This window comes from Acanthopagrus latus, chromosome 17, assembly GCF_904848185.1.
Source record: "Acanthopagrus latus isolate v.2019 chromosome 17, fAcaLat1.1, whole genome shotgun sequence".
In the NCBI taxonomy this organism is placed as follows: Eukaryota; Metazoa; Chordata; class Actinopteri; order Spariformes; family Sparidae; genus Acanthopagrus; species Acanthopagrus latus.
Window position 1 is genome coordinate 11,347,748 of NC_051055.1, and position 19,019 is coordinate 11,366,766.

Genomic DNA, 19,019 nt, shown 5'->3' on the forward strand with positions numbered 1-19,019 from the left:
ACGGGTAACGTTGTGCTCCAGGCCACAAAGATCGATTTACATGTGATGATCGTTTTTTTGCTCGTTCGATTATGATTAAATTTCAATCCCTCAACTCCATGTCCTGTTTACTAAAAACACATTTGCATATATGAACTCTAGACTATGGTCTAGGTTCAGACTATGTTAATTAACTTGACATGCCCGAAAAATGACCCATTTTAGGGGGCAGGCACAGCTGTGCCCAAATTCATCAGGAATTCATCATTTTGTGTTACTGAGCCGCAAGAGTGAGAGCGGCAGGGGTCAAACCGACAATTAAAAATGTCCTTCTTCCTTTGAAAGCCCTCTTGTGAAATGCAACAGATTGTAGTAATGTAATGGTGAAAGCAGGATGAATAATTAATTTGATGCAGCAGTTCGAGCGGCTCTTTCCACAGGTTATTTTGTCTCTGGGTGCTTTGCGGTTGTTGTTGTTGTTGTTGTTGTTGTCTCTGCCTCGTGATTGTGTGGTGACTGAATTCCCCTCCTAGGAATAAATAACATTTATTATTGCCATTATGATCATCAGTATTTATGACTTGTCACTGTGCTTGTTAATGAGTATGAAGTGAAATGCGTTTCATTTCTCCCTCAGAGAAATGCAACCACAGGCATCACCTGAGGCCAACACAATAGTGACATTGTACCCGTTTTCAGGTTATGGCTGGAATATGATGTGAATTAAAGGAGCGTAGATGTGCCTTTGGTTGTGTGACTCACCCTACATTAAAATACAGACGAGCTTTGAGTCCACAGATCCTGGCTCTGTTGAAAAGACTAATTGTTTTAATGGAATCACTCAATGGACAAAATGCCTCTATAGGTTGGCTGATTTTTTTTTTTTTTGCGGTGTATCCTTTTAATGTGGCCAGTACTAATTAATGAGTGGCCCTTGGCTATCCTTTGTTACCATTTGTGCCCCACTGAAATTCTGGTGTGTGGGACTAATTTCACAATATTGACTTATTATGCCAGGAATGAAATATATCTCCCTTCCTCTGAAGGTGAAAATTAACAAAAGCCACACCAAAAAGGTGTTTTTTCCAACAAAACTAATAGTCGACTCTGTTCTCCCTCACTCAGACAGGAACACATATTCACATTACAACACTAACGTCGGTGTTATGTTTTTTTCTTTCATTTCAATTAGTTTTCTGTCTTAAGCTACAGCTCATAGGCTTAATCTTCTCCGTATTTCATGTCTTATTTTGGCGGTGTTCTGAAATGCCATGACAGCGTAATCTGACATATCAGATTTAAATAATAATAACAGGAATAAACTCAAGGTATCCAAGGTTGTGTTATGTGTTCAGAAATGTGTAAAACACAACTGTCTCCATGTTTGAGCCTGTCTGTACTCCCAGACATTGGCCTCCTGCAGCAACCAAATGCAATAGGGACACCAAAATATTCTAACAATATTGATGTACTGTATGTTTGTGTGTGTGGGTGTGTTTGTGCATCTAAACACTGGCCCATAGCGCTGGGCTGGTGTTTAATGTGTTGAGCCATTTCACCAGCTCTATTATAAAAACAGCTTACAGCAACAGTGTTGTTTGTGTGTGTGGATTTTTATGCCTGCGTGTGTTATGTGGATGCATTCTACTACAGGGGATTATGCAAAATGGAACGAGGCCAGTGTCCCTCCCTGTTGCTGTTGTATGTCACTTTTAACAAGCACAAACATTTTCCCTCTGTTATCGTGCTGCATGCTTTACATACGCTTTGCAGTGAAAGAAAACTACACTTAGACTAGATTTGGCCCGCAGTTCCTGTGTCACATGCTTTTATTTTCTGCTCTCTTAGGATCAGCTTCTTTGCATTTTTGCTTCACTAATTCTAACAATAAATAGTCCCATTTTTTTTGTGTTTGTTTGTTTTGTTTTTTTTGTCATCTCAAACCTTTTGCTGTCCATGTGATAAGCCCGGAGAATAAAAAATACCAGATTCAATCCAAAACACAGAGGTATCCTTTTCATGCACATGCTGAGGACAAAACAATTGTTTCAGATCAGCATGGGTTTCTTCCCTCTTTGTCTGGTACTTTAGAGAAGACATAGAAGAAAAGTGTCCTGACTATAAACTTGACAAGTTGTCAGCCGTCGACGATGTGTCTTTCTCTGTCTGTCACAGCAATAAAACGAGACAGCAGTGGAACACAGATGCTGCCTTTAAGTCTCCAGCATGCGTGTGTGTGTGTGTGTTTGTGTGTGTCTTCACATCACACATGCTCTCATACTTATGAAGTAGCAATCATTTAACATGTAAAGATACACATCAATGAACTTCTGACTTGTGAGGGCATAAATATTTTTTTTCTGTAGCTATAAACTTGACAGTTAAATCCTGCCCATGTCATTCTCAAATGTTTCTTTTAGCATATCCTTGAATCTATTCCTGTTTTAAATGAAAAAAAAAATTCAAAGGGCTTATATGAATAATCTTTCATCTCTCTACTGTCCATTGTTACCACATATTGATTGAGCCTAAACCCCGTACATGAAAGCTTTTTGACATTTGCATCTCATAGAGGCTGTTCACATTTGGTATCAACATGCGTTCCGAGTGATTCGATCGCAAGTCGACAACTTCAGTCCACGCCTGGCATTAACATGCATCTTGGCATGCGTGACCTCTCGTGGGATCGGAACTCACTTCCCTGCTCTACAGTATATGCAAATATACTGCATCACTGGAGCAAGCCGATACAATGTTTTTACACAAAGAAAGAAACGTCTTTATGTATGATGTTTGTTGAAACAAGGGCACAAATAGTTTCACAAAGTTTATAAAGTTTCAAGTCGCACCATTTGGTGGTTTTTTAAGGGGGTCTGGGGACTCAGGTTGCTAAGAAGTGGCCTTTATTAGCCACTGTTTACTGTGGCAGTAAAATCTAATGTGATATGTTATATTATTCAATACATTTAGTGAAATCAGTTGAAACAGTGTGTTCGAACAGCTGTTGCAAGGTATGATGCACATTTGACGTGGAAGCAGACAGGACCCAACAAACCGTTACCGCAACAAACTGACTTTTTACAGGAAAAGAAACATCTTAATGAATTGCATTAAATGCCCAACGTAAACAAAGGCACCAGTGATTTAGAATTTACCATAGCTGCTTCACAAGGTCTGTTAAGTTTCTCCTTGCTGATCAACTCTTGAAATCACTCAAGTTTGGGTATATCGCTAGTTCAGCGTTGCAACACGCTGCTTTCATAAACGTCTGCTGTAAACATTGGCAGGACAAGATGGCGTCAGCTGAGCTGGCGATCCTCCGGTGTGGCCCAGGCCACATGTCCGAACTCACCCTAGCCACCTCTCGAGCTGTTGCTGTATTCCCAGAACCATTTCAGAAACTCAGACACCTCGTCTGAGTTTCAACCACAGGAACAGGGTCCTAAATTTAGCTCTTCTGGCCTCACTTCCTGGTGCCAAACATCCCTGATTCAGCGATTATACTATCAGGTACCTCGAGGATAAAAAACCGAACGAAAACAAGTTTCAGTGCAGTCCTGGCAGGCAGACTTTTACCACTCTGGGAACACGTGTTCTGGAGGTTTTCAGTCTCCTCTCCCAGCTCTGCATGTCTCTTGTGCATCTCTTGTCCATTCATTTCATCCACCCAAACATTGTGTTGTTTTTTCCTGATACGTGAAAAATTGTGTCTCAAACACTGTCATGGTTTTGAGTAAGAATGTCACTTTGTCTAGCAATAATTACTAAAAGTAATTAGCAACAGTAATTATTTATTGGTATTAGTGATTTGAAGAAAAACTGGAGCCTTCTTCAGTAATGTGTTACGGTGGGAAAAGTGGTGAGGAGTGGTGTGTAGCAGCACTTAAAGTCTTGTGACGTTGTTGTTTTGCCAGAACTGAGGTGCATTCAGGTGTGACTTTGTATATACTACAAACAGCCAGGTAAGATTTCCTGGACCGGCCGCTGGAGTGTTGGGCACACTTTTCTCTGTTTGCAGACTTTGTTGGCATACGCAGGGGCCAGATGTTTGGCTTTTGGTTTTACATGCAGGCTCCTCTATAATCAGAAACGTGTGCTGAGGTCCCAAAACAATGTAACGAGGGGATTGTGTGAGGTCAGAGAAGGGTATCACTGTGGGGGAAACTTGCATAGTCGTGCATTAAAAGGCCTTTAATCTCATTGGTTAGTAAACATTTCTTGGTACAAGCTACTTTTTAAATTTTTTTAAGTAATATTGCTTTTTAAGTATAAATGATTTCATTGACTGCCATTTCAAGAAGTGGCATGGACATGTCCCCAACATCCCCAGTGTGAATCACACCGATGACTTTTTATGCATTATTGGACTAATCTGGCATCTCCACAGTTCCTATGATGCAGTGAAAACACAAGCATATATTTATACATGGTGGCTCCACAGTTTCTGAAACTGTAAAAGGCCCTAATTTTCAAAGCGCAGTTTTTCAGCTCAGACAGGATGAATGAGGGGAGGTTGATAACGCGAACAAACAGACAATATCATCGTGTTTTATTTAATGGCTTTCCTGCCACCCTATTCAATAAGCACCCTCGGCTAAAGTGATCCATGATTCTTTTACCACACTGCACCGTCTCCTGCTTTGTTGTCTTCACTGAAAAACATTCGTCACCTTTCATGTAAATCTCTCCAATTTTATTTATTTTTTTTTGTGTGTATGTGTGTCTCTCCGAGCTAAGCTCTTATTTGTCATGAGGAAGCTACACTGAGTTTTGCGGTGAGACATCGTGATGCAGACTCACATCACACGCTCACACACCTACACACCGGGGCTGTTTACCGAATGTATATGAATGCATGGAGCAGAGTGGGCAGAAGAGAGAGAGAGAGAAGGGGAGTGATTGAGAAAGATGAATAGCAAAGGCGATGATGATAACAGAGGCCCAGCTGTGTGGCCTGTTATTCAGATAGAAATCAAGTTAAAACATTATAATGACAAAGTGCTTCTAAACGCCGTATAATCACAAGGCTCTGCGTTTCCTCGTCTACTTACCTTTTTTTTTTTTTTTTTTTGGGAGTACCCATCCAGGCCCCAGGCGTTCCAAATAACTCGTCTCAACCTTGGGCTCTGAACACTTTCCTCCGCAGAGAACACCTCTTCTCATTTTTTCAGTTTACTGAAATGAAGAAACATTTTTCTTGAAGGAGGCGAGGTAATTGTGTAGTTTATTTTGGCGCTCATAATGTGTGAATCAGTACGGGCATGATTACAGTGCCTTTGTTAGTTCGTAGCATTTTCCACATCTTCCAAGAACTTCTTTATTCCGAAGCAGCACACAGTAATGAGGATTTGACTTTCACTGCAGTTTGAAATCATTGCCAGCGAAGGAAGACAAGAGTGCCAGCTAAAAGCCTCTCTTTAAGATGCAGTCAATGACTCAAATTTGCCTTGGTGGACATATTAAAGTTGCAAGTGAGAGGCAATGCATAAAAGTAGGCGGCTTATTCAATTGCAGGGTTAAGAGGTGTCTTTATAAAACTGAATCAGGACACGAGCAGAACACTTTTTGGTGTGCTGCAGTGCTGCAATTACTGCTCAGTGCTTCGGGAGTCTTAATGACATTTAAATGCCTTTTCGATTTTAACATACTGTTATGATAATTTGCTGAGCTTCATTTGTTGCTGTACCTCTTCTTTGTGAATATTAGCTAATTCATTTGTAGTTCTTTACTGGGGGGGGACACTGAATTTAATGTAAGACTGAAGATATGTGATGGATTTTTCTATATAGATTGTGATGTTTTAGGTCCAGGATACATTTCAACGAAGTGGAAGTTTTCATGTCATTTTCTAATTAAAAGCATGTATTACAAATGTAAACTATTATATACATTTTTAAACAGTATATAAGCGTTTTCGTAACTAAATTGTGCTTGTTGGTAAGACAATATAAAGCATTTATAAGGCTTTATAAAACTCACCTTATAACCAGCTTTATGAAGTATTGTGAGTGGTGGACATATCACAGTATAAGATGAGCATTCATAATGCTCTCTACCCCCCTGCTGAAGTGAAAACTGTACTTTATAACTACCATTACTTAAGACATTTATAAAGATGCCTAAAGAACTCCTTAAATCTGCCATAACAGATTATAAATTATGAGGTTCTGAAATGTGATAACGCCTAATAAACATCAGTATTATGCTATAGCATACTTTACTAGCCTTTAGTAAACCAAAGCACTCTGTATGGTTATGAGCAAATGTGTGATAATAAAAGACAATCATGAGGACTTGGTGACCACAAGAAAAGTGTAAGAAGACATGGTAAGCCTCTATAATGTAACTTTGGAAATGTCACAGTATGTAGGTTGGGATAACCAATCAACATATTGTAAGTTTCTTTCCCAAATTATTTATTTATTGAAAATTACCCCTACATTGTTTAATAATGATATTCTGCTGTTAATCTACAAGCAGTGAAGTAAAAGCTAGTCATTTCTTAAATACATCTCCAGGAAACATCCAACCAGTTTCTATCTAACTTCCTATGACAGTCCATCATTTCACAGAGCGCAGAGCAGAGTTTCCTTAAATGTACTGAATAAATTATTAACTGTTTATTTGAAAAAAGCAGAATATTATTATTAAATCATGTCGTAGGATTTTTCCAACATTTTCAAGTTATTAGCATAGTAATTTGTGGGTAACTTCGAAGATATTATTGACTATTATTATTATTAAAACTGCTGATACTTTGGAAATCATTTACATGTTCTATAAAGTCTTATAAATGCCTTGTAATATGCTATGAATGTGCTTGTAATGCAATATCCTCAATAAAAAATGCTCTTCGTCAGACTATATTATTTTCATTGTGCGTGAGTGTGTGGAATAAAAGTCTGGGTGTGACTTAACGTGTTTACAAATCCATGTGTGTCATTGAACAGCCACTGGAAATCCAGGAAATGCACCATAACATCAGAGATTACACGAAGCAGAAGACTATCTGTCGATTGTCTGACTAAATAAACCAACAAATATCATAGCTGCGTGTGCTTGTTCATGTTAGGGTGATACTTGTATTAGTGTGTTTGGTTAGTCATGCTGTTGCTGAAGCATTTCCCAGAAATAGACGCCATTAGTCACGCTCTCTCGCTTTCTTAACAAATTCTGAAGATGTGCTTTTACAAAGAAATAAATTGATATGTACCAAACCTTTTTCTCTGGGATAATCCCGCTCAAAGCCACTTCCTGCCAGTTCAGAAGACTGCAGGCTGTTTGAATCTGCGGCCTCTCAGGCTGAAGTTAGTTTGGTGAACTTTTGTATGGCAGGTCACACTAAGCTAATCCTATTTGTAATCAAGACTTTCTTCTTTCTCTGGTCCAGAAAAGGACCATGTTGTCTTTGGAGCAATCACAATCGCAGTCTATTGCCCGGGGTCAGGCTGTGTGTAGTTATTTAGCATATTAAGTACGCCTTTTTGGTTTGCCGTTTGAACCACGCTCACCGTGCTTTGATGATTAGCCCGTGGCTTTGTTTCCACGTCAGGGCTGCTTTTGTTGAAGTATGGTTTTGGGGGGTTGCAGAGATTGTGCGATATCTGCTGTTGTTTAGATGTTTGGATTAGGGGTTGGAAGAGATAAATGTAACAGCAAAGTGCTGTTTTCAGGTCCAGTTGATTTATGTTATGTTTTTGTTTAAGCCACAGCTTTTAAATCTTATCTTTGAAATGTAACTCTTAACCTAATGCATGAAATTTGACTTTTCCCCGCTATTTAGATGATTAATCCATCTCTGTGTTTGTCCTTGCCTCCCTCCCTCTCTCTCTCTCTCTGCCTGACTCACTCTGTAGCCCCTGCAGAGCCGTTGCTGTGCAAGTTTGCTGACGGAGGCCAGAAGAAGAGGCAGACCCAGGTCAAGTATCCCCAGAATGGCCGACCGTGGACGCGGGAAGGAGAGGTGAGGCTTAAAAGTGTAATTAATCATCAAAAAGAGCTCACCAATACCCAGTCGTAAAAGATCCCCTTCAGGAGCCACTGCAGCTTTTTCATGAAAGTAATTTGTAACACAAGAACCATGTCTTTCAATCGGTTTATTACAACATAATCCTCCTCACCCTCTGCTGCTATTCAAGTCAGAAACAGAATTGTTACTCGGTCAGAAATATACCGCAGCTGACAGTTTCTAAATCTACAGTCCTTTTCCGACAGTCAGAATGAGTCGATCGTGTCTGCTCGGAGGCTTTTTTAAAAAAGTCAAAGTTAAAAAAAACGAAAGCGGTGGTACTCTAACCACAAGCCTCTTCTAAACCTTTCCCAACTCCGCTTTCTAGCAAAAGCACACCAGTAATCCTGGTATGCGAGTGAGTGAAATGCTGTTGCATACAGTACAACAGATTGCACTGAAGCACATCCCAGCTGCCTCACAGAAAAAAACATCACAGTGGGTCTAGAAAGTCATCGTTTTCATGAACTATAAATAAAATCTGGCGGCTGTTTCCTTTAACACTAGCTTCTTTTTCACAATTTCTCAACAAGATTCAATGGCTTGACAGGCTCCCCTACCGGGTCATTATCAGCTTTCATTTCCACTGACATCCTGTAGGCTGAATTAGAGATGCTGCTGAAAGTGAAGTCTGGCATATGTAAAGGGTGTCGAATTTAAAGTACCATGTCTCCAAGACCCCAATGCCAAGTTGTTTTTTTGTTCCCTTTTGTTGAAACTCCCACCTCCAGTCTGTCATCTTCAGAAGAATGAGACCTTGTGCAGAGGCCCGAAAGCAGATTGACTGTTGCACAATGCGGAGGGTTCAGAAGTTGTTAGTGTCGATACCAAAGCTTTAATTTACAGAACAAGGGAAAGTGAATAATAAAGTTCCCACCCACGCACCAAGTGCAGTTCTTAACAGTTTCCCAACATTTGCATTGCGTGGAGGTTGGGAAAGAGCAGGGCGGCGAAGTGAAATGAAATGGATCCGGGCTGAAACAACTATGCGATGAAATGAGAGCCGCCACAACAAAAACCGGAGGCCACAGGCTGTGCACGGCATTCATGTGTGTTTGTGTGTAGCGGGCGCAGATTGCTTTTTTAGATTAGAGGCCCCAGTGTTGGTGATTCTTTCTCTGTGTCCTGTTGTCAGCTGGACTCAAAATAAATGATCACTGTTTTCTGTGGGATTCCTCGCACATTTTGTCCCGACAAGCCCCGCTCGGCCTTGCTGAGGAAGAAAAAAACGCGTCTCTACAGAGGTTTATGCGTTTGCCGGAGCCAGGTCTCTGAGTCCAAACAGACTAATAGAGACATCTGGCCGTGGAAGCGATCGGAGGGGCCTCGCTGCGTCCTCACACTCAGTCATCCGGCCCTAATCTCCCAGAACCCCTCACACCTAAATGAGTTTGGCCTTGGGACTGTGGCATGAGCACATATTACACACGTGATCACTCACAGATACAACATTTTTACAATGGAACACACGAAGGACACAAGTGGGCAGAGACACAACTACAAATGACACTTGTGATCAGTTTGTGTCTCTTTGCAGTTGTGTTTGTGGTAATTTAATGTCTCCTCATGGTCATTGTATATCTCATTTTGCGTGTCTTTGTAGTCATGGTCATTTTGTGGTGCTCTGTGGACATTTTGCTTCTATTTTTGTAACATCCTTTTGTGTCTCTGGTGGTTTTATGCCTCTCTGTAATCATTTTATGTGTCCTTGTGTTTTATTTGTGTCCCTTTTGTCATTTTCTGTCTCTCTGTAGTTGTTTTATTACTTTGTGTTAGTTTGATGTCTCTTGGTAGTCGTTTTATGTTTCTTTGAAGTCATTTTATGTCTCTGTAGTCGTCCTATGTCTCTTTGTAGTTGTTGTATTTCCTTTTGTAGTCATTTCATTTGATGTATCTCTGTAGTCGTCCTATGTCTCTTTGTAGTTGTTTTATTTGTCTCTAGTCATTTTCTTTTTTAGTCTTTCTGTTTCTCTGCAGTTATTTTGTCTCAGTAGTTGTTTTCTTTTATGTCTCTCTGAAGTGGTTTTTGTTTTGTTTTTTATTCCTCTCTGTAGTCAGTTTATGTCCCTTTGTAGTCCTTTTTTGCATCTCTAGTCATTTTATGTTTCCATGTAGACATTTTATGTCTGAGACAGAACATATCAACAAAGAGACGTTAAACAACTGCAAAGAGACATTAAATAAGGCGTTATAGGTCTCTCTATAGTCGTTTTATATCTCTTTGTAGTAATTTTATTTTATATCTGTCAGAAATATTTTAGAGATAGATTAGTGGCAACACATGTGACACATATCCAGACATGCACTTTGGCGGACAGTGCTGGCATTATGCAGCAGTGAGGATTGTTGTCCATTCTTTGCCGGTAGATGAAGGAAACTTAGAGGACAAGATGCAGGCACCAGGATGCCTCACAGAGTGGATCTCCTCTAGCTCTGTCTCAGAAATGGTCCGTTCAAAAAGACAATTCAGTAGATTGACAGGGAACTAGAAGTGAATACAGATTTTGCTCAAGGTGAAAACTAGGATTCTGGTAGCCTTCACCTGCTTTAAATCAGATGTTTGTTGCAGAGCTGGTAGGAAAATGATCCTGGGCTTTGGAATGATTAAGTTTTTCTATTTGATGTAATCAATGTCTGGCACTCCTCGTTATGGCTTCTGCAGTCTATATTCCCCTAGTCCTGGCTAGAGACAGTGTTTGGGGAAAAACCAAACATTGCAGCAGAGTTCATAATCAGGGCACACTTTCAACTCATGTGCCAATTTGGAAAGGCGAGACTTGTGTGGAATAAAGACCGAGTAGAAAAAGACTTTAGTATGGCTGCAGACAGAAGAGAAGGGGGACCAGTGACAGAGCGAAAGATAGAGAGGGAGAAAAATAAAGAGTAGAAGACTATAAAAACTGCTGTTGCTTTTAGTTTGTTCTAATATTGTCAAGAGGCAGTCGGGTGGATGAAGATCTTTTTCAAAGCTCGAGCTGTGAAGAAGACTGCCTCATTCATTTGAACGCGATAGAGAAAGTGAGGCACAAAGAGAAAACATTCAGAGAGAAGAGTGTCACTTTATAATACACACTTGACTTAATAGGGACAACATCTAATGGAGAGGAGGAGGGACAGAGAACACTTAGCAACTCAAATATGCTTTTGCAGCATTGCTTAAATGCTGATATAATGCAGCTGGAATGTAAGACCTTATCCTATTCATGTATACAGAGTACTGTAGCCTGTAACTGCCTGTGACAGTGTGCATGATCGAGCTGAGAACGTTATATTACATAAATCTTTGCAATAGTGTGTTAAACTGTGAGAGGTCTCTTCGAGCAAGTAACGTCAAGTGAAGTAAAGTTTGGGCTCATTTCAACCGATGAAGGAGCTTTCTGATGCGTTTTGGCCGCCGTCGGTTTCCTGACTGACGGTACAGATGTCTGCTGTGACAACAAGCGCAGACTGTGTGTGTGACAGCTCCGACAGGCTGATTTCAAAACTCACCGAGAATTTCCATTTCTCCCCCCGATTGTCTTCTTTCGGCTCCTTTGTGCATTCTCCAGTCCATATTGGAAATAACTGCTAATTACCTACGCCGAAGAGGTTATGTTTTCCCCCTTGTTGGTCGGAAGGTTGGATTAAACACAAACTATCGAACGGCTCTCCACACAACTTAGAAGGAGAATGCGTCTGCGCTCAGAATGGACCCCACTGACTTTTGATGTGGATCTGGATAAAGGGGTGGATCCACAAATTATGTTCTCTGTTTCTTTAACATTATGAGACCAGCCGTTTTCAACCTTTTTCGTTTTTACGGACTTTTACGGATGACAGAAATCAGGCATGTTTAGCTGGCTCCTGTCTATGAGTGAGTACAGTTTGATGCATGTAGTGGAATTTGTTTACCGGTTAGGGGAGGTTTAAAATTTAGAGTGACACAGGACAGTGGAGGTTAATATTGAAGTATGCACTCTACCGATCTACCGATCTATTATTTCCTACCAAGTGCATCCTTCTTTTGACTTTAAATACCACTTCTTAACATCGTTTGAAGTTGTCAAATGCAAATAAACAGCAGCATTTGCCACATTTGGATTGAAAATAGGTGTTTGTGACAACCAACTACAGAATTTTACTGAACATTCGAATTTTGCGAATTCTTCTTATTATTATTTATTTTAATATTATATACATTTAATGACTGAGGAGCAATAAATGAGAAACATTCTGCTCAAACCTACCAGTTTAAAATGTTTTGAGCGTGTGAACCAGGGAATCATCATGTAGTTACGTCTCTGTTATGCAGTAACTCTCTAGCATTGCCTTTTTTGTGGTTGTTTTACTATATCTGTGAGTATTTCTGAACATAAGTACAGTTTCAAGTAGTCCACAGGCTCACACACAATCAGTGCAGGCTCGTTTGAGAGTTTTCTGCTACTGAGGTCATCATCAGTTGTTCTTTATTTAGCAACTGGCTATGAATTTGAAGTCTACGCTTTTGTGTTCATTGTTAATTCTACGTCACAAATTGTTCTCTGCTTTGCCTCTCTAATTTACTCCAGTTCATTTCATTACCTTTATTGGTCATGTTTGACCATTTTTCAGTGTTTTAACCTTTGGTTGTTTCTCTCTTTACCTCTCTCCCCAGAGCGGTATGGCGTTGACATATGATCCCACTGCAATGCAGAACGGGTAGGTGGAACGTTTTCTCCTCAGATTTACAAACTCTGTTTACAACTTCCCCTGTCCGCTAACTTTACTTTTGATTCACGTTCGCTGCAATGCACAAGATTGCTGGAGTCCCAGCTACAGCACCTGTTTATGAGCCCCTCTCACACCGGCAGGACCTGCAAAGACAAGCACACGCATCAGCACAAGCATCAGCACTGATATATCTACAAGAGCCCTCGCATGCAAATGAGCGGACCACACACATGTTCGAACAGCTACAGGGAGACGCAGGCCATTAACAGATGCTCTCTTTGTCTCACCCTGCCTCACCCTCGCCCTCACATCTGACTGGTGCAGACGTGGCATTTATTTATGCACCTATGCATATAAGCTGTCAGACGTGTAAGTTTTGATTGCACACGGCGAAGTTGGGCGGTGTTGCAGTGCCGCTGTAAGACTTTCGTCAGCCGAGGCTATCTGCAGTGCTCTCAGGCTGAATGCGGCGAGCCGAGTGTCTGCCTGTTTCAGGGGGAAATTGGAGATCGGTCCTGTCTGCTAGGAATGCTGCTGGTGATGCGATCCCAGGAGACGCTTCCCTCCAGCTCTGTGTTTGTCTTCTCCTCCTTCTTGCTGGCTCAGTCCTCCTTACTTCTTTGAATCCGTACTTTCCCCTTTCCTCCTCTTCTTTACTGTTGTACACATTTTCTTCGTATCACCTTTAAACCAGCCCTCGTGTTTTCTGACCTTACCCTCAATTTTCCTCAAGTCTTCCCCTTCTTCTGCATGTTTTTGTTTTGTCTAGTCCTCATTCTTCTTCTAATTCCTGCTCTCCATTTACGAGCAGACGCTATCCTTTGGGCATCTCTGGTGTCTCGGTGTATGTGTGCATGGTTGCGCATGCGCACATGCGTGCATCTGTGCGCTTGCGGTGCTTAAGCCCTCTCTAACCTCTCTTCCGAGGTCACCGAAGCTCCTTCCGGCGAAGCACTAAATGACTGTGAAATGCTAATGTGGCTAATTAGGGAGGCAAAAGCAGGGAGGGAAGGAGGTTGAATGAAAAGGGAAGGCTGGACGGGGTCAAGAGCAGGGCAAAGGGAAAAATAAAGTCAGCCCAAGGAGAGGGGAAGGGTACGAATCAATTACAGGTTTTCTGTCCGACCTCAAGGACGGCTGTTTTTTGGGCGCTGATGCCAATCTGCTGTTATTGGAAACATGTGTCCCAACTGGCTAGACTGCTTTGGCTCATAGCCTGTCCTTTCTTTTATCAGGGTGACACAAAATTCACTTTCTCTGGCTCTTTTTTTACTCGATCTCCTGCCTCCCTGCCTGCTCTGTTTGCTGTCTTTTTTGTTTCTCCCTGCCTCTGTTCTTACCTCTCTTACCCTGCACTTCTATCTGTCCTCTCTTTCTTCTCTTTCTCTCGTCCACACACGCACACACACACACACACATTTTAGCATGCTCCCCAACATTTTCCCGCTGAAAAGTCACTGAGGTCGGCACTAAATCATTCGCTAATTTTTCAGGGCAAACTCCTGACAGTGCGGCTAGGTCACACCAGGGATTCACAGAGAGGTTTTAAATTCAATCTTGTGCTAATGTTCTGTTCGCAATTACATGTTTAGTGTATTGTTTAAACATCCGCGCCAGAGTCCCTATTGACAACGTGCGGCTCAGGACTAATAGCCTCCATCAATAACCTTGGATCTGTCCTCTGCCTACTATTTTGCTCTCTCAATACACATCACTCTAATGAAAAATACAATAAATACAATCAGAGGACTGTATTGGATAACCCAGCTGCGTCTGCTCATTTGTATTCATCAGTGACAGTAATACAGTATCTCTAATGCAAGTCATACATTAATTGTATTGTTAAAACTATGTTGTTTTTTTTTCTCACCACTTTGACAAACGGGCCTCAGTTCTTATTCCAACTTGAATCTGTCCGCCACAACTGTTGAAGCTTTGCAAGTCACGCACAAGGTTGGAACAATGCAGTGCTGCTGCTCCAAGAAATACAGAATAGAGCTGTAACTGATGCTTACTTTTCCTCATTTAAAGCAACATTATGTGACTTTTTTACCTCAAAATAACAGCTTTAAAATCATGTTGATGGCACAGTGTCTTGTGACAGCGTGATTGGTGTCCCTGTCTCAGCCACTCTGCCCTGCTATTACTTGTTTCTGCACTATGTCACTTCAGAGAGAGGGTAGGATCTCACAGCATTACATGCGCTTTACAAGTTTACTTCAACATACAAGTTTTCAACACATAACACTGAGTTTTGTTTGTAGTACCTACAGTTACGTCTGATAAATTGCTACAGACATGGGATTTGTATTTATGGAAGCCCAGAAAGTGTGGGAGGCACAAAATCACAAAATATGCCAATTCAGCATGATGTTACTTTGACTGCCTGCTTTATACACATACAGTGTATGAAATGTCAAAAAGTGATGAAAATTTTAACCACACACCGCACAGTGTATTACTGATGGTTATTATAAACTGTTAGCAGATATTTGTCTTGAAAACATTGCTGAAACCCATTCATCAAAATAGTTGGCAATTAATAGTTGTGAAACTAATCAGTTAATTGAGAATCAATCAGAGAATAAAGCTGACATATGATTTGCTTTTAAACACTACAAAGATATTCAGGTAAGAGTAGCTGGTGACACTTTCTATGACGCCTGTGTCTATAATGCATCATTATGCAATTTAACATGATGATGATGCATGATGTGTTATGTGTTCTTTTTTATAAAGAATTATGATTATTTTTGTTTAGTATTATAGGCATATTATAACGCATTATAACTATCTTTACAATGTATTTGCAACACCGGTGTCTTAATGTTTTATGGGTATTATTATAAAACCATTAGCAAATATATAGTTCTAATAATTCATGAGATTTCCTGTATGTTGTGCTGTCTAGTCACCGCTGTAGCTATACTCTTCAACACACCAAGCAGAGCATAAATGTCCTACAGGGTGGCTGGTTGTTCGTATGAGGTGCAATCAGGCTCTCGAGCTTATCTCCGGCAGGCTAGAAACCAGCCACATCCACACGGGCTGGACTGCAATAGTTTAAACATATCTCAGGCTTTGCATCTCGCAGCTGAGTTCAAAACTGCCCGTGCTGCTATCACTGACCAAACAAATGTAATGTGAAAAAAGAAAATGCAATAGCAGACCAGGTGGGCACCCTGGCAAACCCATTTCACCCTTGAAATGAGGTGTGTGGCGGTGTCACAGCGGAGTAGCACCGATCAGTCCACATTTTCCCGCCTGTGGCTGGGTGCTGAGCCAGACTGTCATCTCAGCTGTAAGAACAGGGCGCCCACTGTGAATTCTATTATGTGGGATACAGATATTTAAGAATCAAATACAGCAAATGTTAAATAATATGATATGTGTTGGTAGCAGTTTGAAGTAAACTTACCAGCGTGTTTGTTTTCCAGGTACTTTACTCCCCTCAATTAAGCAACACTTAATTTGTTGCAAGTAGCTTTATATATATACATATATATATATATATATATATATATATATATATATATACATTGGCGGCTGTGCTGGAGACAGAGGTAGAGGAAGGATTCTCTCCGTCTCTGCCGCTCTGCCCCTCTCTTCCTCTCTCTTTCTCCCATCCCTTGCTCCATTATTCAGTCAACAGACACTTTGGGATCGATCGGGCACAGCAACACGGCCTGGCGGATGAAACATGTCCTCTCTAGGTACACAATGATAAATAAAGCACTGCGAGCCACACCATTCTACTGCTGCAGGGTTGAGGGGGTGAAATGAAGAGAAAAAAAGAGAGAGAGAGAGAGTGAGAGAGAGAGAGAGACAGAGAGAGGGAGAGAGAGACGGAGCAAAATCAGAAGGGCAAACAGAAGGTATTGGAGGAGAAGTAAACAGGGTACAAAATGCAGATGTTTCATAGCCTTCTCTGCTGGGTTGAATATGCGTAGGTGGGAACATAAAGTGTAATGCTGGAATATTTCACCCACTCACACATTAAGGTGATAATTCAATATTTTGCATAGCGGCGGAGCAGGCTCCTTTGTAACATGATGTGTACTCTGGTGCAGTGTCAGGTCTCATTTCGAGGCATCTTTGATGATGTGGCACAAAGTGAAGCTGCAATATTTATTGTTTCCGTGACTGCCTTGATGATGTCTGATCCATTTTGTCAGCTGAGTGTTGAAGTGTACTGTGTGGCGGGAAACTAAGACGCACAAAGAGGCTCATTTTCACCTTTGCATACGGCTACATCTGGAGACCTAACACTGTGTGTGCAGATAATCCTCTTGAGTGATGGTTCATTTTAATGCTCTCAGTCCAGTTTGACCGGACTTCTATGTTTTAAACCTTTTTCTTGTTTCTGTCATAGGTTCTACTCCTCGCCGTACAGCATCTCCACCAATCGGATGATTGCACAGACATCCATCACACCCTTCATCGCTGCCTCTCCAGTCTCTACATATCAGGTGGGTGGAATCCATTCTAATTTAGACAGCAGACAGTGGCCAGCACTTCCGGGTGTGAGAAGTGAAGCCAATGTGGAAGTGTCTTAAACCTGCATTCTGTATAGCGGCCAGCAGGGGGCGACTCCACTGGTTGCAATAAGAAGTCATATTGTACTCAAGCATATGAGAAAATGACCCCACTTCTCATGATTTCATGGTCTCAATCACTTTAATTCCGCTCTCAACACAGCATGATGTTCATTTAATTAATTATGGTCCCATTTAGAGTACAATAGATGTTAAAGTAGGGTACAGTTTAGGGAGTGGGTAACTTGTGATTGACAAGTTGCTACCACATAGCAATGTTTATCCTCCTCAACTCCATTATCCCTCCAAGAAATTAACTTGGAGCTCCAGCATTCCAACATAGCATCAGCCATAATGCCAAGCTTGAGGTTTTAAAACGGCAGTCCACAAACTCATGGGAAGCTCCATCCACTATTTGTTACACAGTCTATTGGTGAGACCGAACTTTGAGAGACTATAAGGGCTCTAGAAATTAACTGGGGCTTCTTGAATGGGGCATTGGAAAAGTGGCTGTCTAAAAGAGAATAAAAGTTGTGTGCTTAGATCGATAACTTTATAGCTGAACTAATGGTTAAGTCATGTTGCTTTCTTTCCAGAATCACAGTAGTTTATTGAACTGTTTTATGACTGTTTTTGTCTTATGTCGCCACCGTTGCACATCACATAAGTTCAAGTTTTAGACATTTTGACTTGCTAGATTGCTAGCCAGCCAACAGATTTAGCAAAGCAACTTAAAAGATCCAATATGGCAGCCCAAGGCCATATAATGCAGCCATGTAACTTGGTAGAAATCAGTGGGACTGGAGCTTTGCAGGCTTAGTCCCACCGGGACGAACAAGGATTTGATCCCAATAACAAGTGGTGTCTATTCAGAAAAGAAGGCTGATGCACATTCATTCATGTGCCATAAAGCTCCATAGATGTAAAAAAAAAAAAAAAAACACACATCAGTGATTAGACTGGCTTCTGCACATCATGAACAAAATGTGCTGCTGTAAATACTCACAAAAAGCTGAAAATAGTCTAATGCTAATCACTAACGCTGTCAAGCTGTTCAAGATAATTATAGACAAATAAGTTTGAATTTGTGAGCTGTTTTCAGTTAAGGATGGTGCTTTGAGTCCAACACACAGGGGTAGTCTGAAAGATGGACTAACACATTGTTGGTTTTGGTCTTTTCATGGGATTTTCTGGCAGAAAGAAAAACATCGAACAAACAGCCGCCTCATCTTGTGTGAAGTTAACAACTTACGTGGGACCGTGGACTTTTCAAAATGTAATGAAACTATCATCTGGCTTCCAATTGCATCAAAAATGTGTAGAAATGGCCACTTTATTCACTGTTGTACCGTGTGTAGTCTCTGGACATGAAGCACAGACCGAGCAGGCAGGCTCATCTTTTCTCAGGATAGACTTGAACACAGAAATTGAGTTATCAGTTCTCCCCATTCAAGACAATTCTTAGTCTAGCAATGATAAAACACAGGCTTATATTGCAGCACTCCTCCCATCGATCTTCCATTCTTAGGCACAAATCCTCCTTTTGTCTCTCTGTCTGTTCCCATGTGTCGCATCCTCCCTCTTCCACGCGCACGAACCCATCCAATTCATGTCAAAGCTAGCTGCCGATGTAGCTCTGCTTCTTTGAGAGACTGACTCCGTACTTGATCTGCAGTTTTGTCAGACGCAGACTGTAAAACAAACAGCGGTCCTCCCCCACAGGTTTTTCTTTAGCACGAAAGGCTGCTATAAATGAGAAAGACAAATGCGAAGACACACCCTCGGCAGCAGAGAAATTACACCCAGAG

The 19,019-nt window shown here is 41.1% G+C and overlaps 1 protein-coding gene across 2 annotated transcripts in view; it reads left to right on the top strand.

The window, feature by feature from the left end:
* Positions 1-19,019, top strand: part of LOC119006498 (RNA-binding motif, single-stranded-interacting protein 3-like) — a 132,580-nt gene that overhangs the window by 102,262 nt on the left and 11,299 nt on the right. For both annotated transcript variants that reach the window (XM_037075253.1, XM_037075254.1), the window contains exons 7-9: positions 7,836-7,942; positions 12,621-12,664; positions 17,049-17,145. In XM_037075253.1, the coding sequence (XP_036931148.1) occupies positions 7,836-7,942; positions 12,621-12,664; positions 17,049-17,145 (248 nt within the window). The remainder of the gene's footprint in view (positions 1-7,835; positions 7,943-12,620; positions 12,665-17,048; positions 17,146-19,019) is intronic.